Raw genomic sequence first — 20978 nt, 5'->3', positions numbered from 1 at the left:
TATATAGCGCGCACCTATTTCATTTTTTTTTATGTCTGGAATAAATGGGGCTCGAAGCAGCGGAAGCGCTATAGAAAGCGATACGCAACCCTAGGGCGCGCGAGCATTCCGCTTTTACCTTTTTTTTTTTCTGGTCGCTAACATTGCCATGTATAGGTAGAGTTTGCGCATTACCACGAGTGCTGTGTTATTTAGTATCGGGTGAAAGGGGAATGTATGCGCACACGTCGCGTGTCGAAATTTGGGCGCGGCGTTTTTCTGTGCCAGAGGGCGATGCTGCCGCGGGAGTTATTCCGTATATAAAGGGTCGATTGCGCGAACCTGACGTGATGTGCATGCACGCCGTGGTTGCTGTCCTTTGTTACGGCCATTGTTTTTCTACTCTCGCTCCGTCCATTTTTGTCTGTTTTATTTTATTCTGCTTCTCTTTTTGTGTGTGTGTATCGTTGAGCATGTGTCATATACTCCCTGCAGTATACTGCCTGTATTATACGCCCTGTAGCATTCTACCTGCAGCTTCTGTGTAATCTGTGTAATATCCCCCTTACAGTAGCCTCTCTTTAATGTACACACCCTGGAGTATACTTCCTGTAGTGAGCTCTATTTATTACGCACTGTGTAGTAGTCTACCTGTTGTGTGTTCCGTGTAATATCCTTCCTGCATTAGGCTCTATTTAATGTATTCCTTGCATATTACACCCTGCAGTATATTCCCTGCGGTGTGCTGTTCTTGTTATATACCCTGTAGTATTCTGCCTCTAGTGTGCTCCCGTAGTGTATTTAGTGTAATATCCTTTTTGCAGTAAGACTCTATTTAATCTACTGCTTGCAATAAACACCCTGCACTATACTCTGTTTATTATACACCCCGTTGTATTCTACCTTTAGTGTGCTCCCGTACCACATTCCGTGTAATATCCAACCTCCAGTAGGCTCTCTTGATGTAGTCCTTGCGTTGCATACCCTTTAGTATACTTTCTGCGGTGTACTCCGTGCAGTTTTGTCCCTGCACTATACTCCCCGTGGTGTATTCCCTGTACCGTACACCCTGTCTAGAATACTTCCTAGTGTGTATACTGTACAGCATAGCACACTCCCCATAGTATCAGCCGCCGCGCTGACTCAGTGGTTAGGGCGCTCGGCTGCTGACCCGAAAGACGCGGGCTGGATCCCGGCCGCGGCGGTCGCATTTCGATGGAGGCGAAATTCTAGAGGCCCGCACACTGTGCGATGTCAGTGCACATTAAAGAGCCCCAGGTGGTCGAAACTATACGTAGCCTTCCACTACGGCGTCCCTCATAGCCTGAGTGTGTTCTGTAAAGCCTGGCGCCTGTTTACCCCCGAGCTCATCACCGCGTACCCGCTTTTCCGCCTACGTGCTAGCGGCGGTGGCGTTGGTGTCGTCATCTTCGAATCGTGTCCTCGTCCTCACGCGAGGTGGCGTGCGCGGGCAGAGTTGACCCCATCTTTTCGCTGTCTGCCTGCGGCATTTATTTTGGCGCTAGACTCTATTCTCCTTTCTTTCCCATTTTTTTGCTTTTATAGTTCTTTTTTTCCTTTTTGTGCGTTTCGAGAGATCGCTTCCGTTTGGTTCTACACGCGTGGTGAGCGAGATTGCTCGCTCTTGGGGGAGCTTACACGGGCGCCGCACGCATCCGTGCGGCCGCTGTGTGTGCACACCGTAAACTTTCGGGCGAGTGCGGCTCTTTCATCATCCGGCGTGGGAATGCATGGTGTGAAGAACGTGGGTCTTTGTAATATAGAGCGGGCTGTGGTTGCCTTTGCGGGCTTGTGAAAGAGGTTTTTTTGTTTCGGTGCCAGTTTTGTCGTAAAATGTGGTGGCGTTAAGAAAAAATCGATTCGAGTAATTAGGCCAAATGCGAATTAGGCGCGCTAGCAGATCGGTTTTCTCTTCGGTTCCGGTGTTCAGACCCACTGTTCCCGGGCTGCAGTTGTTATAATTGGTTTTTTGGGGAAATGAATTGGCGCAGTATCTGTCTCATGTATCTTTGGACACCTGAACCGCGCCGTAAGGGAAGGGATAAAGGAGGGAATGAATGAAGAAAGGAAGGAAGAGGTGCCGTAGTGGAGGGCTCCGGAATAATTTCGACAACCTGGGGGTCTTTAACGTGCACTGACATCGCACAGCACACGGGCGCCTTAGTGTTTTTCCTCCATGAAGACGCAGCCGCCGCGGTCGGGTTCGAACCCGGGAACTCCGGATCAGTTGTCGAGCGCCCTAACCACTGAGCCACCGCGGCGGGTGGTTGCAGTTGTTCGGATATGCGGAATTGGTCGTTCTCTCCATTCATGGATCCCTGGGAGTCTTCCTACCATTCTTGGCGCAGTGGTGCAGCGATCAAAGCTAAGATGCTCCACTGCTCTTCTATGGCAGGTGCTGCCATCGGCGGGACTTGGGTTGCTTGGGTTAGGGTGCGACCCAGTTTGCTCTTCCCGGCCAGCCTCTTACGATTAAATGAGCTGCCGCCTCGCACGGTCGGCAGGTGTGTGTCTGTGTCCGTGTGTGTTAAACATTTTCCGGAAACGCTATTCAACGTTATTAGTTGAAAAGTCCGTTCACCGGATATTAATAAATTAGGTAATTACAAAATTAAATACTGCTGTGAGATAGTTTCGTTATCGCCATAGTACATTATGCCACTGTTGTTACGTTCACTCGTTTTCTCACTTCACCTGGAGTGCCGTATACGGGGGGGCCATCGTCTGCAGCTTAACGACGTCGTCCTTCTGCGCGAGAATAGGCTCTCCGCGCACTATAGCCTCGTTCCCACGCACTCGCTGCGAGCCAAGACGGAGGGGATTCACTTGCTTTTTTTGTTTTTCTGTTCCCCGCCATGATTTCCCGTGGGGCCACATCGAACGTGCCTTGATTCGCTCAGCGAGGTCGGCAGAGATGCGAGGTGCCCACGGGGAGTGGAGTGCGGAGCAGTCGACCTTGGATAAAGTTGCATACACTAGCACATGGTGGAAGGAAAGGATTCGGGAGAGGCCGTTAGGCCACATTTTTTCGAAGCCGGATGTGAAGGCTCCACCCCCTCCCCCTTTATTTAGCCGCCGTCTCTGCGCGCTTGCGCATGCGCAGCAGACAACGCAGCAGACGACGCCGCTGCGTGCAGCGTTACTATTGTCTGCGCCGCCGGCCAAAGACTCCCAGAAGTCGTTGCGAAAGCACGTGACCTTTGGCACACTTTTTTTTTTTGGCGTGCAGTTCGAGGACCTCTCCTGAGCTTTCTTTCCTCCATGGGCTAGAAGATAACGTCACGTGATCTAGAAGGCGAGTTCAGTGGCGGCACCTGGCGACGTGGAATGCAACCTTTCCACTCAAACATTTGCTATGGATGCCACCGCAGAAGGGACTAACTGTCGCACTTGATGCTTTCCCTGGGTGCATTTAAAAGCGTTGAGTGTCTCGTAGTAATCGTCAGCAGCGTAAAAGACGTGTGACGAGTGCGCGGGAAAGAAAACTCACGCTTGTCTTTCGGGCCACCAGGTGGCACAAGCGTGCAACTCGCTCTAACCGCGCCTTACGTGGCGGTCGGGGACGTTATCGCGCCGCGCCAGTGTTCGAATTTTACCCCCTCTCCTGTCTGTACTCTTTCGCTGTGCGCGCTCCGAATGGGAGAGATGTGACCGATGCCGCGGCGTCGTCCTGGAGACGACGCTGAAGTTTGCACAGGGGTCTGGAGAACGTGAAGGATTCTTCTGGACTTCCTTCCTTCTGTGGCACATTGTCGTCGCTGCGCAAACAGCAGCTGTCCGCGCCCCTCGCTGTTGTTCCACTCGTCCAACTCTAAAACGGTGCAGCGCTGTATGGGAGACACAGAGCCTCCACTGACCAAAGAGGGGCCGATCGAGCCTAGAAATAAAGATTTGCGATCGCTCGTGCGGCGCCCTCGGCCTATAGCCAGTCACGATACCGGATATACGCTAGTGATGTTTCATGCCTTGGCAAAAATTCTTTCAATGAGACCTAGAATTCCTTTTTCTTTTCTACAGCAGCTTGAAAACTCCGTCATATTTGGAAGAAAATGGGAATTTCGGTTCTTAAAATGCTCTGAAACACCGTAAGAATTCTCTTTTTCGCCATATTTACCCCCCCCCCCCTCCCTCTAAGAGATTTCCGGAAAAGGAGCCTTTGTCATTCACCGCAAGCTGTGCCTTTTCTATGCTGACATAGCTCAGATCCACGCCCTGAGTTTTTCAAGGGCTCGGGGTTGAGTTCCCGACTATAAACTTTAAGTGTGCGCCCTCTATCCCCTTGTCATAGTGATCGATGGACACGTGAAAAACTCATATCGTTGCCGCCCTTTATTTCCCTTTTTTCCCCCTTTTTTCTCCTCCCCACGTGTATGGTAGGCTGTCTGGGCATCGCCTGGTTAACCTCCCGCCTTTCCGTCCTTCTGTTTCTCTCTCTCTCCGGAAAAGGAGAAAATATTCCGAATGGCAAACTCGCTGTCCTACGCGCGAACCATTGTTTGCGAATTTGGCTCCCGATTCGTCGATGCTGCAGTCTTCGGCGTCCGTAATGCTGCGCCGTTTTGCGCTGGAGCGACCGGCTCAGCCCGCAGCAATCAATCACCCTGGCGCGCCGTCTGTCGCTGCTGACGCTTGCCTATAGATGGCGGTCCAAGTGTGCTCTCTGTACTATGCTATACATTGTGTGTGTGCGTTGCATGTCAAGATACTCGGGAACTGGGTCGCGCACTGCGGGCCCAAGAAGTGGTCGCGCTCGACATAACGGTCGGCTCTCAGTAATTGGGATTGATGATGATGACGGTCATTTGATTTCATTGACGCTAGGGACCTCTTGGCTCAAGAGCTCCGTGGCTGACGTGTTTTGGTCTGTTTCGAGGTGGGGGTCAAAGACCTCATTTTTCCCTAGCATTTCATCCCCAGAGAAGCGGCGGGCGCCAGGCCAGGGGATATCGTGTGTACCCACTGGGGAACCGGTGGCTACCAGGCGGCACGGGGGATCGAACCCCGAACCTGCAGCCCTGATAAAAATGGTCTATTGACTATCTACAGACTTCTTATAGACTATATTGTCTTCCTATAGATATCTCATTATGTCTGTTGATAATCTATAGACTGTCTATAGACAAAAGTATACTAAAAGTATATGGCCATAAATCTATAGCTCGTCTCTAGACTGTCTACAGGATTTGTATTACCTACAGACTAGTCTATAGGGCTTGTCTTTAGAAAATCTTTAGACTTTATAGACAAAAGTCAAAAGACAGTTCATAGATTTCTAAATAAATTTTTTGTAAGGGCGTACAAGAGGACCCTCAGATTACTGTTCCTACGCTGCAGGCAACATAATTGAAATTCAAAGCGTACACCGAGAAATTTTGTTCCCATGATGGGGATTTGGACTTCAGGGAAGCCCTATCTTTACGCGCGTTATGTTGACGGGCCGGAAGCGTCGTTAGTTTGAGTAAACCGGAAGTTAGAATTAACCAGAGTTCGCTGTGTAATGTACGCTGCGTTTGTACAACATCGGTTCCCTAGCGCAAGGCCAAAATATATGTCCCCTCTGTCCGCAGCTCAGTTCTGCGTCCGGTTAGAGAGCGCGTTGTGGGGCAGCTGGAGTGGCCGACCACTAGAACGCGGCCGTAAGAAGAAAGTGGGGAACTAATTCGTGCAGTGCTGAGGAGTTTTCGAACTCGTTCATTCCACGTTCGTAACGTGACTGAAATCTCCGTCCATTGAGCGATTCCTTATTTCACCACTCTGCTGTACTGTTTCCACGTCAGTAAACTGGTGTATCTGAATTAGCGTTGGGCAGTGTGAACCTAAAATATGCTTGTATTGTTTTATATCTTGTGCGTATTATGTTCTCTTTGTGTATTACTCCACCCGCCGCGGTGGCTCAGTGATTAGGGCGCTCGGCTACTGATCCGGAGTTCGCGGGTTCGAACCCGACCGCGGCGGCCGCGTTTTTATGGAGGCAAAACTCTAAGGCGCCCGTGTGCTGTGCGATGTCAGTGCACGTTAAAGATCCCCAGGTGGTCGAAATTATTCCGGAGCCCTCCACTACGGCACCTCTTTCTTCTCTCACTCCCTCCTTTATCCCTTCCCTTACAGCGCGGTTCAGGTGTCCAACGATATATGAGCCAGATACTGCGCCATTTCCTTTCCCCAAAAAACCAATGATTATTATTATTATTGTTGTGAAAAATAATTGTTTTTTTGGGGAAAGGAATTGGCGCAGTATCTGCCTCATATATCGTTGGACACCTGAACCGCGCTGTAAGGGAAGGAATAAAGGAGGGAGTGAAAGAAGAAAGGAAGAGGTGCCGTATTGGAGGGCTTCGGAATAATTTCGACCACCTGGGGGTCTTTGACGTCCAACATTTAACGTGCACTGAAATAACACAGCACACATAACGTGCACTGACATCGCACAGCACACGGGCGCCTTAGCGTTTTGCCTCCATAAAAACGCAGCCGCCGCGGTCGGGTTCGAACCCGGGAACTCCGGATCAGTAGCCGATTATTATTATTTTCTATTACTCCCCTCTGGGACGCGCACTGCAGGTTAAATAAGATCGGCAAGAGCTTAGTAAAATATTTTACTGGAAAGAAATGCGCGAACTGAGTCGAGGGAAGCATTGATACTTTGCAGCTTTTGCGCCTGATTTGAACGGGGCTGCAATGAGTGTTGTACGGCTTCTTTTGCCGCGACAGCTGCCTCAAACCCTGAGAACTCGGTCTCCGCGCGACCGCTACAGAAGGCACACATCTGCGATTTGCTCATGTACGCGCCCGCCCTCCACGATGGGTTTATTGGAGTCTCGTGTACAATCGTAACTTCGCTCGCAGTTGCTGTGTTTTCGATCCTTTCTGTGGTCCCGCAGCGACCTCCCGGCGTCGCCACCGGCTACGCCTTATATGGGAGTAAAAAGGGAGTGAACTCTCCTCTAGCGCACTCCCTTTTTATGAAATGGAGTGCGCCAGAGGTCAGCTCACTCCATTTTTTACTCCTTTCTGTTTAGAGCGTTGCACGCTGCGAGAGAGGCGTTTCCGACTGCCGTCCTTACTTTTTTACAGTTGGGCACCACCTCTCGATGAATTTCGCGTTCGGTAGCACTGTTACCCGCCGCGGTGGCTCAGTGCACGGTTAGAGCGCTCGGCTACTGATCCGGAGTTCCCGGGTTCGAACCCGACCGCGCCGGCTCCATTTTTATGGAGGCAAAACGCTGAGGCGCCCGTGTGCGGTGCGACGTCAGCGCACGTTAAAAGATCCCCAGGTGGTCGAAATTATTCTGGAGCCCTCCACTACGGCACCTCTCTCTTCCTTTATTCTTTCACTCCCTCCTTTATCCCTTCCCTTACGGCGCGGTTCAGGTGTCCAACGATATAAGAGACAGATACTGCGCCATTTCCTTTCCCCCAAAAGCCTATTATTATTATTAATTATTACTATTTGCAGTGTCGTCGTTTTATTATTTTTAGCCTGCCTGTTTCATTGAACAGAGATTTTCTGCCAGCCCTGAGGCGCGTCTTTTTCTATTCCGCCATTGTAGACGTTCACGCGGGCGGGGGGGAGTCAGTGTGGCGCCGTGGCGTTTTGCGCCTGCGGGTGAAACGCGAAAGTGGTTGCATGTGCCAAGTGATGTGGCGCAAGTCCGCAAAGCCCCCCCCCCCCCCCCCCCTCCTATTACGGAATAGATCGATTTAGGAATCATCCGCCGTGCGGCGTTCTTCGATCCTGTGTATAGAACGGGTACGCGTTTCCTTGGAGCGCATAACACGTATGGTCGGGCCCATAGCACTTCGTCACAATTTCTAAACTATCAGTCTGGGCAGCGAGTAATTGAAGCGAGGCGCGAACTCCATTTCTTTGAACAAACGCGCTGGACGGACAGTGTTTGTGGAAGTGACCTTCTCGGGAATCGTGGTTATATAGTGGAAGTTTAGAATTGTATGCAAAATCACAGTTTTTTTGATGTTAAACGCCTCGGAGCGCATTGTGTAGTTTCTTTTTTTTTACGTTTGTTTGATTGCTTTCTGGAACCAAAGTCTTAATCGCCGCCCTCTCCCCCTTCCTTCTCTACCCGGCCGATTGTCCCAAAGCTGGTGGGTAGGTGGCGCCACTTGTGCACACAAGTCCGTGTGCTCCAGTGAGGCGTCTTTACTGTGATAGCTAATTTGGTTAGTGCGACCTAGTGCCCTCTAGCTGCCTCTTTTAGTACATCTGATAGCGGCCATAAAAGGGAGGGGGTTGGTCGTAAAAGGCAGGCCGTGGAGGCATGCATCGTTCCGCTCTGAAGGAGGGACCTAGAGCGTAAAGGAAAATTTAACGGCGGCTTTCATTTAGTTACAGACAGCAACAGATGACTTAATAGTAGAAAGCGCTGTGGCGGTGTGCCACGGGGAATTTTTTTTACGAGTGTTTACGGAAGCGTCTTCGTTGGCTGGGCCTCAGCCATCGCGCAGCCTCGAATGGGATACGCAAACGTCGCGGCGGAAGTAATCAAAGTGCCATTGGTCCTGCGATCTAATTTCGCTGTTGTCTTAAGTGCAATAATGTACTTTTTGGCGCACATGCAGCGGGCAAAACACACGTCTTGGACGACCGAACTGTGTGTTCCGCAGCTCCCAAAGCCGCTGTGACCAGGAAGGCAAGAAATGACGATGAAATCATTTGAGTTTAACCACACATGCTTACTTCTAGACCATTTTTAATCGAATGTTATTGCTAGATATCGCGTGTTCAGCCCGAAACACTTCCGGAACGTGTTCTATAGGCAATCCCTCTGTACTGCATAAACGTAGCGCACTGCTTTGCCCACTGTGTTGTGCTTTGTTATGACACTCTACCGTGCATTGGAAACGCCAAATAAAATGCGAACAGTACAACGTGATCCTAGTCGAGTGAGGTCACTTCGAAGGCGCGAAGACCGGTCTTTGTGACTGCTAATATAAGCGGCCCGTATTCATTACACCTCCAGCAGCTAATATTTTGGAGTTTTTGTGTTCGCGTTTCATTTGACGCCGATTTTGCACCGTACCGGTTACCACAATTTTATGTGCACTGTGTGCTGATGTTACCACACTACTATATGATCTGTGTATTATGTTACCACTCTACGTGAGCTAAAGACCACGTTTCCATGCACATTAGTTCATGCACTGTGCACTTTGTTAGTACGTACGTATACCAGTGTGTTAACGTATACGCGAACATGTCACTGAAACAGCCGCACTTGGGCGCAGTATGTTCCTTGAATTTCACAAAGTTGCGCCTCAGTGCACTTTGTGGAACTGGATTCTGTTTACTTGTGACGTCACTCGTGCTTCAATGCATAGCATAACTGCGCGGCCACAATCGCCCAATAGAGCAATGTACGGGAGGTGACTTGGAGAAAGGCTGAGTAATCGATTGCTGTAAGCTGTAATAGAGACTCTCCAGCGGCTTGAAAGTTTTTGTCGTGAGCAGCCGCCAAAATAGAAGAAAATTAAAAGAAGTTCATTTGTGTCCCGTCCCGTCCTTAGAAAAATTTCTTTAGACAGTCTACAGACTGTCTATATACTTCTTTCTATAAAGTCTGTAGACTGTCTATAGACAAATCTCAAAGAATATTCTATAGGCAATATAAATCCCATAGACAGTCATTAAAGCTGCGAACTGGGCGAGTTGGTATTGATGCATATTTGAACAGCGCAATAAAACAACGGGACACAACGAAGAAAGGACGCCACAAGCACTGACTCGGAACTAGATTTTTAATTCACGTCCAAGCATCTTAAATACTAAGAACGCCAAACACAAACAAGAGGGAAAAAACCAAAAGAAAAACAACACAAAGCTGCTAATAATGCCCACAAAGGTGACAATCAGCACGAGCGCAAGACTACACATCTTGGCCGGATAAAAACGTCATCTCTTTATCAGTTAGTGTGACAGAAGGATCACTAATGCAGCTATCAGGTTCCAAGCGGATGTGAAAAGCCTCCAAAATTTCCCGCGTTAGGCTGTCATTATGTTTTCCTAGGATGATGGTGTTAGACAACAGAGGGGTGCAAGTACCTTCTCTCCAGTGGCGGGCAAGGTTACAAGAAGACCCATTATCTCGGGACCTGTGGTGCTCACTAAGACGAGCGTTGATGCAACGTCCTGTCTGGCCAATATAACTCAACCCGCAAGTGCACGGAATCCTGTAGACAACCCCCACATTACAGGGCACAAAAGGGCTCTTATGGTTGGTCTGACAACCCCCAGTCTTTTTCTTCGCGGTTGTTGCCTTAGCCTTCTCTTCCACCTGCCTGCCTTCCACCAGCCTACCATAGACAGTCTATAGACAAATCCTAGTGAATAGTCTATAGGCAATACAAATTCTATAGGCAGTCTATAGACAATCTATAGTTTTGTGGCCATACACTTATAGTAGACATTTGTCTATAAATTATGAATTGAGAAAAAGAAATATCTATAGAAAGGCAATAGAGTTGATATAAAGTCCATAGCCTGTCTATAGACCATTTTTTTAAGTGCAAGAGCTGCGCGACAGTTTCATCCACTGGCGATTGGAAGTGTTTGCTTACTGTTGTTAGCTGCGTATCTACAATTTCTAAGCAGTTCAATGTTTGCCTCCATGTCCACACTTTCATGTCGGAGTAACCTCTCGTCGCAATTCTCCGCAGGTGCGCTTGTAGCTAACACTATACCTTTGTTTTCTTTGGACAGTGGAGGGGGGGGGGGGGGTGGATGAGCTGGTCGTGTGCTCTGACGTGAATAATTCCGCACTGCCTCGGTCGTGACTAGTTCCTCCTAATTTTAAGTTGTAGATAACGACCTTGATCGCCTCAGGTCGAGATCGAAGTCGGCTTCTCGCGTTGTGCATATTGGAGCCTACCTTACTGTAGTGACTGTCTCTTGCTGAGAGTGGTGTAGTAGTCGGATGCAGTAAGCAGTCATGGGATGTAAGGGTGCCCGCATGATGTTTCAAAAGAGAGGGGAGAGTGGGGGCGGGTTAAACGCCGGGATTTCGCCTCGAACGTGCCACGTACAGCTGAAGCTGTTAAAAAAAAATAAATTACGCAGTAGTCCGTACCGGGTTTTGTGTGACAGCAGACGACAACGCCGTCAATAGTGCGGTAAAAAAAAAAGATGGAAAAGAACGAACGTTTCATTGTAGTGCATCTCGACTACTGATGCCCGAAAAAAAAAGGAAGGTAGGGAGGAAGGGAAAAGAAACGTTCTCTTCCTCACAGCTTCTTGGCAGGTTGTCTAAAATTTGAAGGATTTCATTTTCTTTATTTTTTTTCGCGCCGTGTATGGCCCGAAAATCTCAATTTTTTTCCCCTCTCCGTGTCTGCACTTTAATTTCCTTTTCAATTTATTGACTTTTTTTACATATTTTACGTGGAAGACCTTTTCAGCATAAACCGTTCCAATATACCGTTGCAGTATAAACGGTAGAAGTATAGTTGAAGTATTTCTCTTTTTTTTTTCAAGTACGTGGAAAAGGCCGGTCCACTAGCCGGATCCTCGCAATAAACTTTGTCGCGTTTTTCCTACGTGGCTGTCTTGTCACATATGCACTTTCTTCTTCTTTTTTTTTCTTCTGTTGTGCCGCTCTGATCGAGACCCGTTATTAGTCTCCGAGTCGCCGAAGGTCGTCTCTGTCGCTCAGGAAATCCAGCCGCTTGGCGTGGCCGCCGTCTCCAAGACGACGACGTGGACATAGCGTCGTCGTATCCCGCTGGGAGAGCCACTGATTCTCCCCCACTCCCCAGTCTCCTCTCAGTCCCTTCTTTCCAGCACGACAACCCCTAACACCAACAACACGCGCGTGCGTGAGCTCGTGTCCTGTTTTTTTTTTCTTCTTTTGTTCTCCCCCCCTCCCCCACCCCCGCCCCATTCCGCGATAAGATCAACTGGCCCAGAGCTAGAGCTCGTCGCGACAAAGTTCTCCTCCTCCTCCTCTCCCTCGTCGATGCATCGACCGACCGGTGACAGCAGTGCGACACGCGCAAGCTGTTTTGTTCGATATTTTAATTCCCCCTCCGCATCGTACTCCGTCGGCCAGCCGCCTTGTGCAACGCCGTGACTGTCGCCAACGGCTCGGCCAACGCAGCGGCGTTTCCTTGCCCGATCCATTTCTGTCTCCTAAATCTTGGCCATCTCTCTCATTTCTGCCGCCCCCTTTTTTTTCATTTATTTATCTGTTTATCCTTTCTTAGCTGTCGCGTGCTTCCCCTTTGCGCGGCGTCTGTGGCGTGCGTCTTGTGTTCTGTTCGCTTTTGTATAGCAGTGGCCGCTGCATTATCGGATATAAGTAGTGCAAGTGGGCGCAAGTGGAAGAAGAACAGGAAGGGGAAAAGCTCTGGCCCGTTAAATCGACCAAGTGATTCCCCGAATCGCCTTTTGTACTGTCCCTCGCGCATCTAACCCCCCCCCCCCTCTCTCCCACTTGCTTCTTTGTTCGTTTTATATTCAGCACTCGGTGCAACTGCATTCTTTTGCGCTTTCCTTTGTCTGTTTGTAGTTCGGCTTTGCCTACTACGCCGGTGTTGTGCAGGCAAAGCACGCTTTACAGGGGTGAGAACGCGAGCTTTTAAAATCTCTTCCTCCGTTTTAGAGGCCCGTTCACATCGAATTGAGCGTGCGTGCGTGCTTGGATTGCTAGCGATAGTATTGTCCCTTGCGACTGCCGTAGTATTGCGATGGCATTGCCGCCCGGCCACGGTGCTGCCAGCACTTAAAACGTAAATAATGCTTTGAAAGGCTTTGTATCTTGTTTAGCTCTGGAATTGAAATGGCTGGGCCGGCCATGCGTGTCTTTGTTTTTTGTTTTTGTCTCCGACTGGCCAGTGTTCGTGTATCTCCCGGTAGACAATTCGCTCGGCGTCGTCCAGTTTAGAGACGTGAGATGGCGATGCCGGTCATTTGTTCCAGCCCGTTGTCTTTTGCCCCTCCGTTCCATTTATCGTCGTTCCGGCAAACCTCTGTCCGACGCGCTCTTTTTGGAGACGTCCCCATGCGGAAAGTTGGAGCGCGCTGTCTTGTGTTGTCTCTTCTTGCTATTAGTGAAATTTAGGGAGCCTCTCGGTTTCTTTGTTTACTTTTGTTTCTAGAGGCTAGTCAGCTTTGCTAATAAAAATTACCATTGAAATGCTCGTGAGCTTTATTGAAGCTTGGTTTGCAGTGTTTTCTTTTTTAATGAGATACTGTTGTACTTTGAGCATTGTTTGGTGAGGAATGCTTTACAGGGAGCTCAAGGAAAAAAAAGAAACAAGAATATACATTTGAAGATCCTTTTCAAATGTGGTTGCACCTTGACCAACTTAGTCTCACTTGTCCGAGGTTTTGTTGGCCAGTATTAGAGAGCACTTTAATGGCTGGTTTTTCTTGTCGAGGTAAAGTGCTAGCTGCCTCAACAGAAAACGCTTCGCACCCGCGGTGTAGTAACTGGCCACTCCTTACCACATCACTAGGAATAATTAGAGGGCATTGGGAAGGCGTTTTGTCGTGTAGCGAAATTCAGTTCGTCTGACGTTGACGATGACATCAAGGACTCGATTTTCTTCACGCGAACGCGTTGTATTCTCGGCATTTTCGTGTGGACACGGACGCTTTTTGAAAGTTGAGAGTGCCAAAATTAGTCGTTGGTGATGTGTGATTAGTTATTAATATTATCGTATAGTAGTAGGGGCACATATGATGCTTTCCGAATTCCCTCGTTGCCGAGCGGATCTTCTGAAATTTGACTTCAGATCCATATATAGACGTTGCAACAACGTGTTATTGTAGTCCGTTGTTGTTGCGACTGCGGCGGGTACGTGCGATGGTCAAGCGCGAGCCTTCACGAAAATAGCCGCGGGCTCTCCCAAGAAACCGCTTGCACTCGCGTGAGAAATTCGCGCGCACATAGCGGCCCTAAATCCGCGCATCCGTTTTCTTTTTTTTCTCACTATTTTGCACTGCGTACGCTCCGAACGAACGCTGCTCTGTACGAGCGACCTTTCTGAATTCGCTAAAAATACGCGCCGCCCGGGCGAAGACGGATCGACCTGCTAGCATTGTTCCCCCCTCCCCAAATCATTAAGTGAAAAAAAAATTAGAATGCGAAGAAAGAATGTCCGTATTTCTTCGCGTTCTGTGTGTTTGCATGCGTGTAACGGGGGGGGGGGGGGGGGGGGGGGGGGTTGTAATTGAAAGAGACGACGTCGCTCGTTTTGCAAAACAGATTGAAGTGGACGCCTGCTGTACAGGCACTGACGAAGACGAGGAGTGCGGTCTCCGGAGCGCACAACAACAGCGCTGATGACGATTAGAGGCAGGAACAACCCCCCCCCCTTCCCCCCCCCCCCTCCCCTGGTTTCTTCCTTTCCCCGCCCCCGTTCCGTCGTGTCGGGGACTGTTCGGGCGTCTGTTTCGCATTACCCGCCGGCTCCTCGTTCACTCTCGCTGGCGGCCTTGGCCCGCTTTTTGAAAGTTTAACGAAGCCCTGGTGCCGCCTGACGTTCGTGGGCGGGCAGTGGTGTGGTGTGCTGCGCTGTGGGCCCGAAAAGAATACGGACAACAACACGAGCGTTGCGTGTGTATAGCCCCCGTATACATATAAGCCCCGTACTCCGCCGCGTCTCTCCGCCCGCCCGTCCGTTCGTTCGTCCGTCAGTCGCCGGGAAGTTTCTGGCCGGATAGGGCAAGCATGAAACTTGCATTTCCTCGAATAATGAATGGATTGCGCGACGGAGCGCGCGAATTAGGCGCCGCCAGGGACGCCACGTCTCTCCTCCTTTCCCCTACGTTCCTAACGTCGCGGTGTGCTTTTTTTCTCTTTTTCTTTTTTTTCTTCGTTCTTGATGCGCTGGGGAAATTTGCGGGTGCTGTTTCTACCATTTTCTTTTTCACGTTAAGAAGCTAACCTGATTCAGTGGATATGTTGCTGGCTTCAAAGAGGTTGGATCTAGTGGGATCCCTGTTAGCCTGTGGAAAGATGAGTAGCTATGCCAAACGAGGAAGTACTTGGGTGCTTTGAAGCAGTGTTTTTTTTTATTTTCTGGACTTACATTATCACGCATGTGTACTGCCAACTAACTTCTTAGGTAAGTAGCCGCTAATTCCCGCAAAGGCAAAGTGCTGTTAAGTTCGCATGCCTTGCAACATTTCTTGCTTGCTTCACATGATGCTGTTTATCATGTGCAGGCTCTCTTCTTGCTATACTGTGTTGTCTGTTATGGTGTCTTGCGTAACAAGTGAGGGTGGTCTCTGCGACAGAATGGTAGTATGAAAGTGGGCATGATTATTTATTTATTTATTTATTTATTTATTTATTTATTTATTTATTTATTTATTTATTTATTTATTTATTTAATAATGCTGTAGCCCTCACTTGAGGGTGCTTACTGGAGAGGAATTGCCAAAAAGAAGCGTGAATTTCAGGCATCAGCAGTACAGTCAATATCTCGTGGTCATAAATATGGTCAGAGCACAAGTACACAAAATACAGAAGAAAACAAAGCATGCGTGAAAGTACAAACAGAAATACGTGAAATAATAACAGCATGATGAATGGTAAATTCTCCCGTTGTCCGTAATACCATTCCAAACGAAAATTAAAAAGGTAACTTGCAACTTGCAAAGGATGGAGAATATTCCTGCTTCCTGGACCTAGGCTTTTCAGGGTTGAAGCATGAAAAGCAAGGGCTATATTTGCACTCTGTCTCATCATCTCACTGCTTCGTATGTGGTAATTATGAATAAAAAAGCAAGCGCCACATATGGGTGAAGTGCGCTCATATAAGTGACTCTTTATGTCACGCGAGTGAACAGGAAATGAGATGTGGGCACTGAACCTCCTTCTCCCCTGAAACATTGCACAGCGCACTGCAAAAGCACCTCCTGCCTGCTGCCAAAGCTCATTACTCGGAGGCGGTAAATTATGCATTGCTGTCGCATCGCATTATGTCGGCAGAGCATCTACATGATAGAGCCCTTCTCCACGGCTGCCTTTTAGGTTTTGGTACGATTCTCCAGTACGGCACTTTAGTGACCATTGTGTTTTTCCCCTTGTTTTCCAATCTTGCCTGGGAAGCGCAGTCAGCCTAACTTAGCTCTTTTGCTTTGGTCAGCTTACTTTTTTTTTCACTGTGTTCTTACTGGATGCAGTGTGTAAAAACTTTCTGCAAGGTTTATTTTTCTCTCCTTTGTTTCTTGGAATTGATGCTCTCCTATGTAGGGGGCTAAGTGGCATTACATAGAATTACGGAGCTGTCTGCAGTATTTTCTTCATCACTGAATAGCTTGTGGATGTAGAGCTACACTCACTGCCATGTGAACAAGTTCAAGTTATTAATTATTGCCAGTTAATGATTGCTGTCCAATGCAGAACAGCAGATGGCAGCAAGAATGCAGTTCATTGCCTGTCCATCTTTTGCTCATGTTTGGAGGAAGCGTGTGCATGCCCGAAAAACTTGGTAACGTATTTGGTGCACTCTATAACGCAAGCATCATTAAAGGAATAGGTAACAGGTGCGACAGCAGTGTTGTTGAGCAGTACACTGGAAAAAAAAAATGTGGCATGCAAAAAAAGAAAACCTCCGAAAATAAAGAGGACTTACGTTGGGATATCCATTCATGACTAGCTTGGTGTCCTGTGCACGATCAGTAATGCGAACGCCTCAATAGGTTGAGGAGTAGCATTGATTATATTCGTATTATTGAAAAAAAAAAAGGAGTTTTTGAGGGAAAAAATTTTGAGAAGAAAGACATGTTTGAGATGATTGTTACTTTTGCTTTCATTTTCTTCTGACATTCCTGTTCATTTTGTTCTTTTCTTGCCCTCTCATTTTAAAATTAGAGTGGAACAGAGATCACTCCCTACCCGCCTTTGTATCAGAAGCAGGTGACGTGTTGGCCATGGTACTCGACAGTGATAAATGGGCAGCTGGATTTAAACCCAAGAAAAAAACGGACCCTGGCTTTTTGCGATGGAGAAAAGGGTTGGGGGCACAGGAATGATGTGTAATAGAAAGAAAACAGTGATTTCTTGGCTGGTTTAACGCAAGAAAGAAAACAAGTGTAATAAAGAGGCAAGGAGAAACTCGATCTTCCTGTCGCCCTCTTTGGCCTTTTTTCTGTTTCTGAGTTTCCCGAAGTTAATTAGATCTCCTTCAGGGATAGAAGGATATTAAGGAGAAGATTGGAGTGACCCTTTTTTGGGCTCATGCTGCTTATGGCACTTTCTTTCTTTGGGCATTCTGAGTGGGTCTCAGCTTGCTCTTACTTAGTGAAATTGGCCTTGTGTGTGTATGTGTGTGTTTAAGAGGTCTTTTGTGGCAGTGTTTGTTTTCTACCTTATACTAACATCGAAAGGAAGTGCCTCCTGTATCCAAAGGCCCCAGTTCGTTTTGACTGTGTCAAAATACTAGATGGTTGATGTTTTTTGCACTGGCCTCGTGAGCAGGGTGTGAGGATTAACCAGGTGTTCACTACAATTGCGATACTGAAAAAGCTTCATTATGACTAGTGTTCTGTGTTGCATATTTGCTTCAGAAGACATACTTCTTGCACAGCACTTCAGTTACTCCTCTTGCCAGCTATGATGTTTGTGGATATGTACTGATGCTCTTGATTGGCAGCATCGGCAAATTTGAATTTGGCATTGGCAGTAATCTTATGACACATTTGTTATTCTTGCACATATATATTTGTGTATCCGCTAGTTGCTCTTGTGAGAGTTCTGTTTTCCTACTAATCACACTAGATAACCATGCTATCCGAGCAGTCAGGTGTTGTATGAGGAAAATTGTTAAATTCTCAGTTGAAAGAAGCGAACCGTCCTTGAACTGTTCTCAGCTTGTAAGCATAATTTTGCGCACTTCTGTTTTTCTGCTTGTGTTAAATCGATGTGTAAACACTGCAGAAGTGATATCTATGCTTGGATAATTTAAGGGAAATGAGACTGTCATGCTTAGTAACAATCAGGCCAAGACTGTGAAGTGTGTGGGAGATGGTGATTTTTTTTCTGTCTGCTTTCAACCTGCTTTTTTTTTTTTCCCCCGTAGCAATCTGCCACAACAGCTACAGGGTTGTAAATATTAAACTCTAGTAAACTAAATAACAATGCCTCGCAGTAAGATGTAGCCACTGTTCCAAGCTGTAAAATAATTTGTTGCACATATTTGAAGGTCATATCTATTCACTGAACTGACCTGATGTTTGAGATGGTACTTCTGTCATCAAGAAATCTGCATATATGAAAAGAGAAATCGCATATATGTGTGTTCATAAAACTTCGTATGTAGACTTGTGCGAATTCGTGATAATTTGGAATATTCGACTGAGTAGTAAAGTATTTGACATTCGAAAGCTCAGAAGTATTCATCTCAAGCATACAACATTTTCAGAATGCTTGCTTCACAGGGTTTCTATTCAACGCTCTTTTCTCTGGGATGGCGTCACCACCCTCACACTCGCAGCTAAAAGCAACAGCCGCACAACGACGTAACCGCATTTAAGGCAAGCAGTCGGAGGCAGATGGCGATCAAAGGCGATAGGACGGTGCAACTATGCATAACCATGCTTTTCACTCGGGTGACCGCCAGTGCTAGCAAGCCGGGTACATGGAGCGCGGTAGGAATTTTTGTCGGCGGAACCAATCTGTGTGTGCGATCCACCTCTTTCGCGCAGCCGCTTTGCGCATGTGCACCTCTTCTCCACCTCCACTGGTTGAAAACAAAACCGCCAGCTCCTACTGCGCGTGCGCAGTTTATGTTAGTGACAGCCGCACGTGACAGATGGCGGCAGCTGTCAAGCAGGCACTTGCCTCTTTGCAGGCACATCTGGCTCTCATGGAACCAGATGCCACTTGCCTCTCCCACCTGCGTTTGTTGTCAATCAGTAGGAGACAAATTTTTGCCACTCCCTGGAGGGCGCCACATCTTGCGGAAAAGGCAGATTGGCAATATTTTTTTTTTTTAATGCATGGAACTGTATGCATCATGGCGAAAGCAGGCACTGATACGAGGTGCCCATGGCTCGACACCATGAATAGATCTGCTCCGTTTGTACGTCGACTCCCCCAATTTCATATGGCCATTCTTGCAAAATGTAGACGTGGGTTCAATGCTGCGTATGAACCGGTAGGCTCATATACGTGCTTTCAATTATTGTCCTTGAGTTTAAAAGCACTCTAAATTGTTTGGCTTCAGTGACAGTGCACTCAAGATCGTTTGGAATTCCACGTTGTTGCAGGACATTCAACGAGTTCCCATTTGAGAGCCTCGAGGAGCTAGTGCGGACAGTCCGCAGCGACCCTGGGCACAAGGAGGCCTGGATTCCCGAACTGCTGCATGCTGTGGGGTTGCTCCCGCACAGTCCTGAGGCACTCTGGGTTGTGACCGACCGCATCTGGCAGCAGATCTTCATCGAGCAACAAGAAAAGACATGGGCCTTTGGTGCGTACTTACAGGCTCAGGGAATTGTGTGTTGTCAGGCAGCATGCTACTGCGCTAATTTCATTTCAAAGTTGTGAGTGTCAAACACTGTAGACTATTTAAAATTGCGGGACCAGAAAACTTAGTTTGAATTGTCAGAAGCTCACCTAAATATGATCCAGGATTGTAATTTGCCTCATAAATATCTGTGCATGCAAGTAGTATTTTAATGCGATAGCATTTACGCTGTCTCACAAACAAAAATTCCGGCTCCTCTGTCAGGAAATTCTCTGATTGGTTGAGAGAGGTCACGTGACCTTGTGACTTCATCACAGCCTTCACACTGTGGCAGGTGGCAACCTGCCCACCGCATTGTGAGCAAACGGCCTTGGGCATCACTACCTGTCTGATGCGAAAATGCGGGCTACCACAGGGGATATGCTGGGTGTGTCCCTGCTGGCTTGTGTGCTGGTGGGCGTGGCCTCCCTGATGCTGGCGCCCGCGGGGCTGTTGTGTGACCAGTCGGCGGCGGCCACTGCCAAGCTCGGCTTCCTCAGCTACCTCACCGGGAAGTACCTCTCGCCGTCCAACTGCAAGGTCGACTTCGACTGGACTGAGCCACAGGTCGTCGGCTCCACCCTTACCTTCTTCATCCGGGTGAGTCAGCATTGCTGCATTAGCAGCTGGGCAGGCTCTTGCGGTTCACCTCATGCACCGAGGACATAACGTGCAAGTAGCGTCAAAATTAGAGTAGAATCTTGATGACACAAACCTCATGCGGTCACGAAAAAATTTGTATGATCCAAAACGATCAAAATCCTTATGCAGAACCATGGGAAATGTATTCGCGCTGACGGGATCTATTTGCGGCTGACGGGATTTATTTACGGCTGCATAGCCACAGCTCACTACTCGTATAACAGCACTGCCTGAACAACAGCGCTTAGTATACGAAGGGGGTGGTTGCGACCAGGCAAATTTTCAAATTTTGTTCAGCCCTACTATATTCTCCATGCACTTTGAAACAGCATCAGGGGGCCACAAAACGCATCCCTCGAGGGTTGGCGTTTCTTTATCTCTGGGGCTTTCCATCTCCTTCCAGCATTTCTAATGTGTTGGTAGGTTCAGTGCCGGCACAAGCTAAAGGCAGAGCAGAGAAATTCAACGAGCCTGTTCTCATAGTTTGCATTAAAAGCCACTTATACGCAGTCTCTAAAAAAAAAAAAAATTGAAGGTTACCTTGTGTTCCTTTCTTGCATTTAGGTTTCTCCATCTTTGTTTCTTGCATGTAGCATCTCACTTGAAAGGTGCCCATATCTATTTCCAGAAAGAGAATGCTAGTTTAAGTGGATTTGGAGGCACTACTTGTTGCTACAGAGATCTAAAGCATTTTTTAACTTTGTTAGCCAGCTAACATAAATGGTAGCTGAAGTGTCTTCTTGTCGTCACAGGTGTGTCCGGCTTTATTATTGATGGGCTTGATTGCTGGGTAGTGCATGTTTTTTTCTGGTTTGGTCGTACTGCTGTTTATTCATTGTCCAAGTTTCTGCTGACTTCTGTATTGA

General features: G+C 47.9%; 1 protein-coding gene across 2 annotated transcripts in view; it reads left to right on the top strand.

Annotated features, from left to right (window-relative positions):
- Window positions 1–20978, top strand: part of LOC144133380 (apoptosis-resistant E3 ubiquitin protein ligase 1) — a 59961-nt gene that overhangs the window by 22396 nt on the left and 16587 nt on the right. For both annotated transcript variants that reach the window (XM_077666459.1, XM_077666460.1), the window contains exons 5-6: window positions 19232–19434; window positions 19847–20070. In XM_077666459.1, the coding sequence (XP_077522585.1) occupies window positions 19232–19434; window positions 19847–20070 (427 nt within the window). The remainder of the gene's footprint in view (window positions 1–19231; window positions 19435–19846; window positions 20071–20978) is intronic.

Source organism: Amblyomma americanum, chromosome 5, assembly GCF_052857255.1.
Source record: "Amblyomma americanum isolate KBUSLIRL-KWMA chromosome 5, ASM5285725v1, whole genome shotgun sequence".
NCBI classification, from domain to species: domain Eukaryota; kingdom Metazoa; phylum Arthropoda; class Arachnida; order Ixodida; family Ixodidae; genus Amblyomma; species Amblyomma americanum.
The sequence above is the reverse complement of the archived record's forward strand: the minus strand, read 5'-3'. Positions and strand labels throughout refer to the sequence as shown.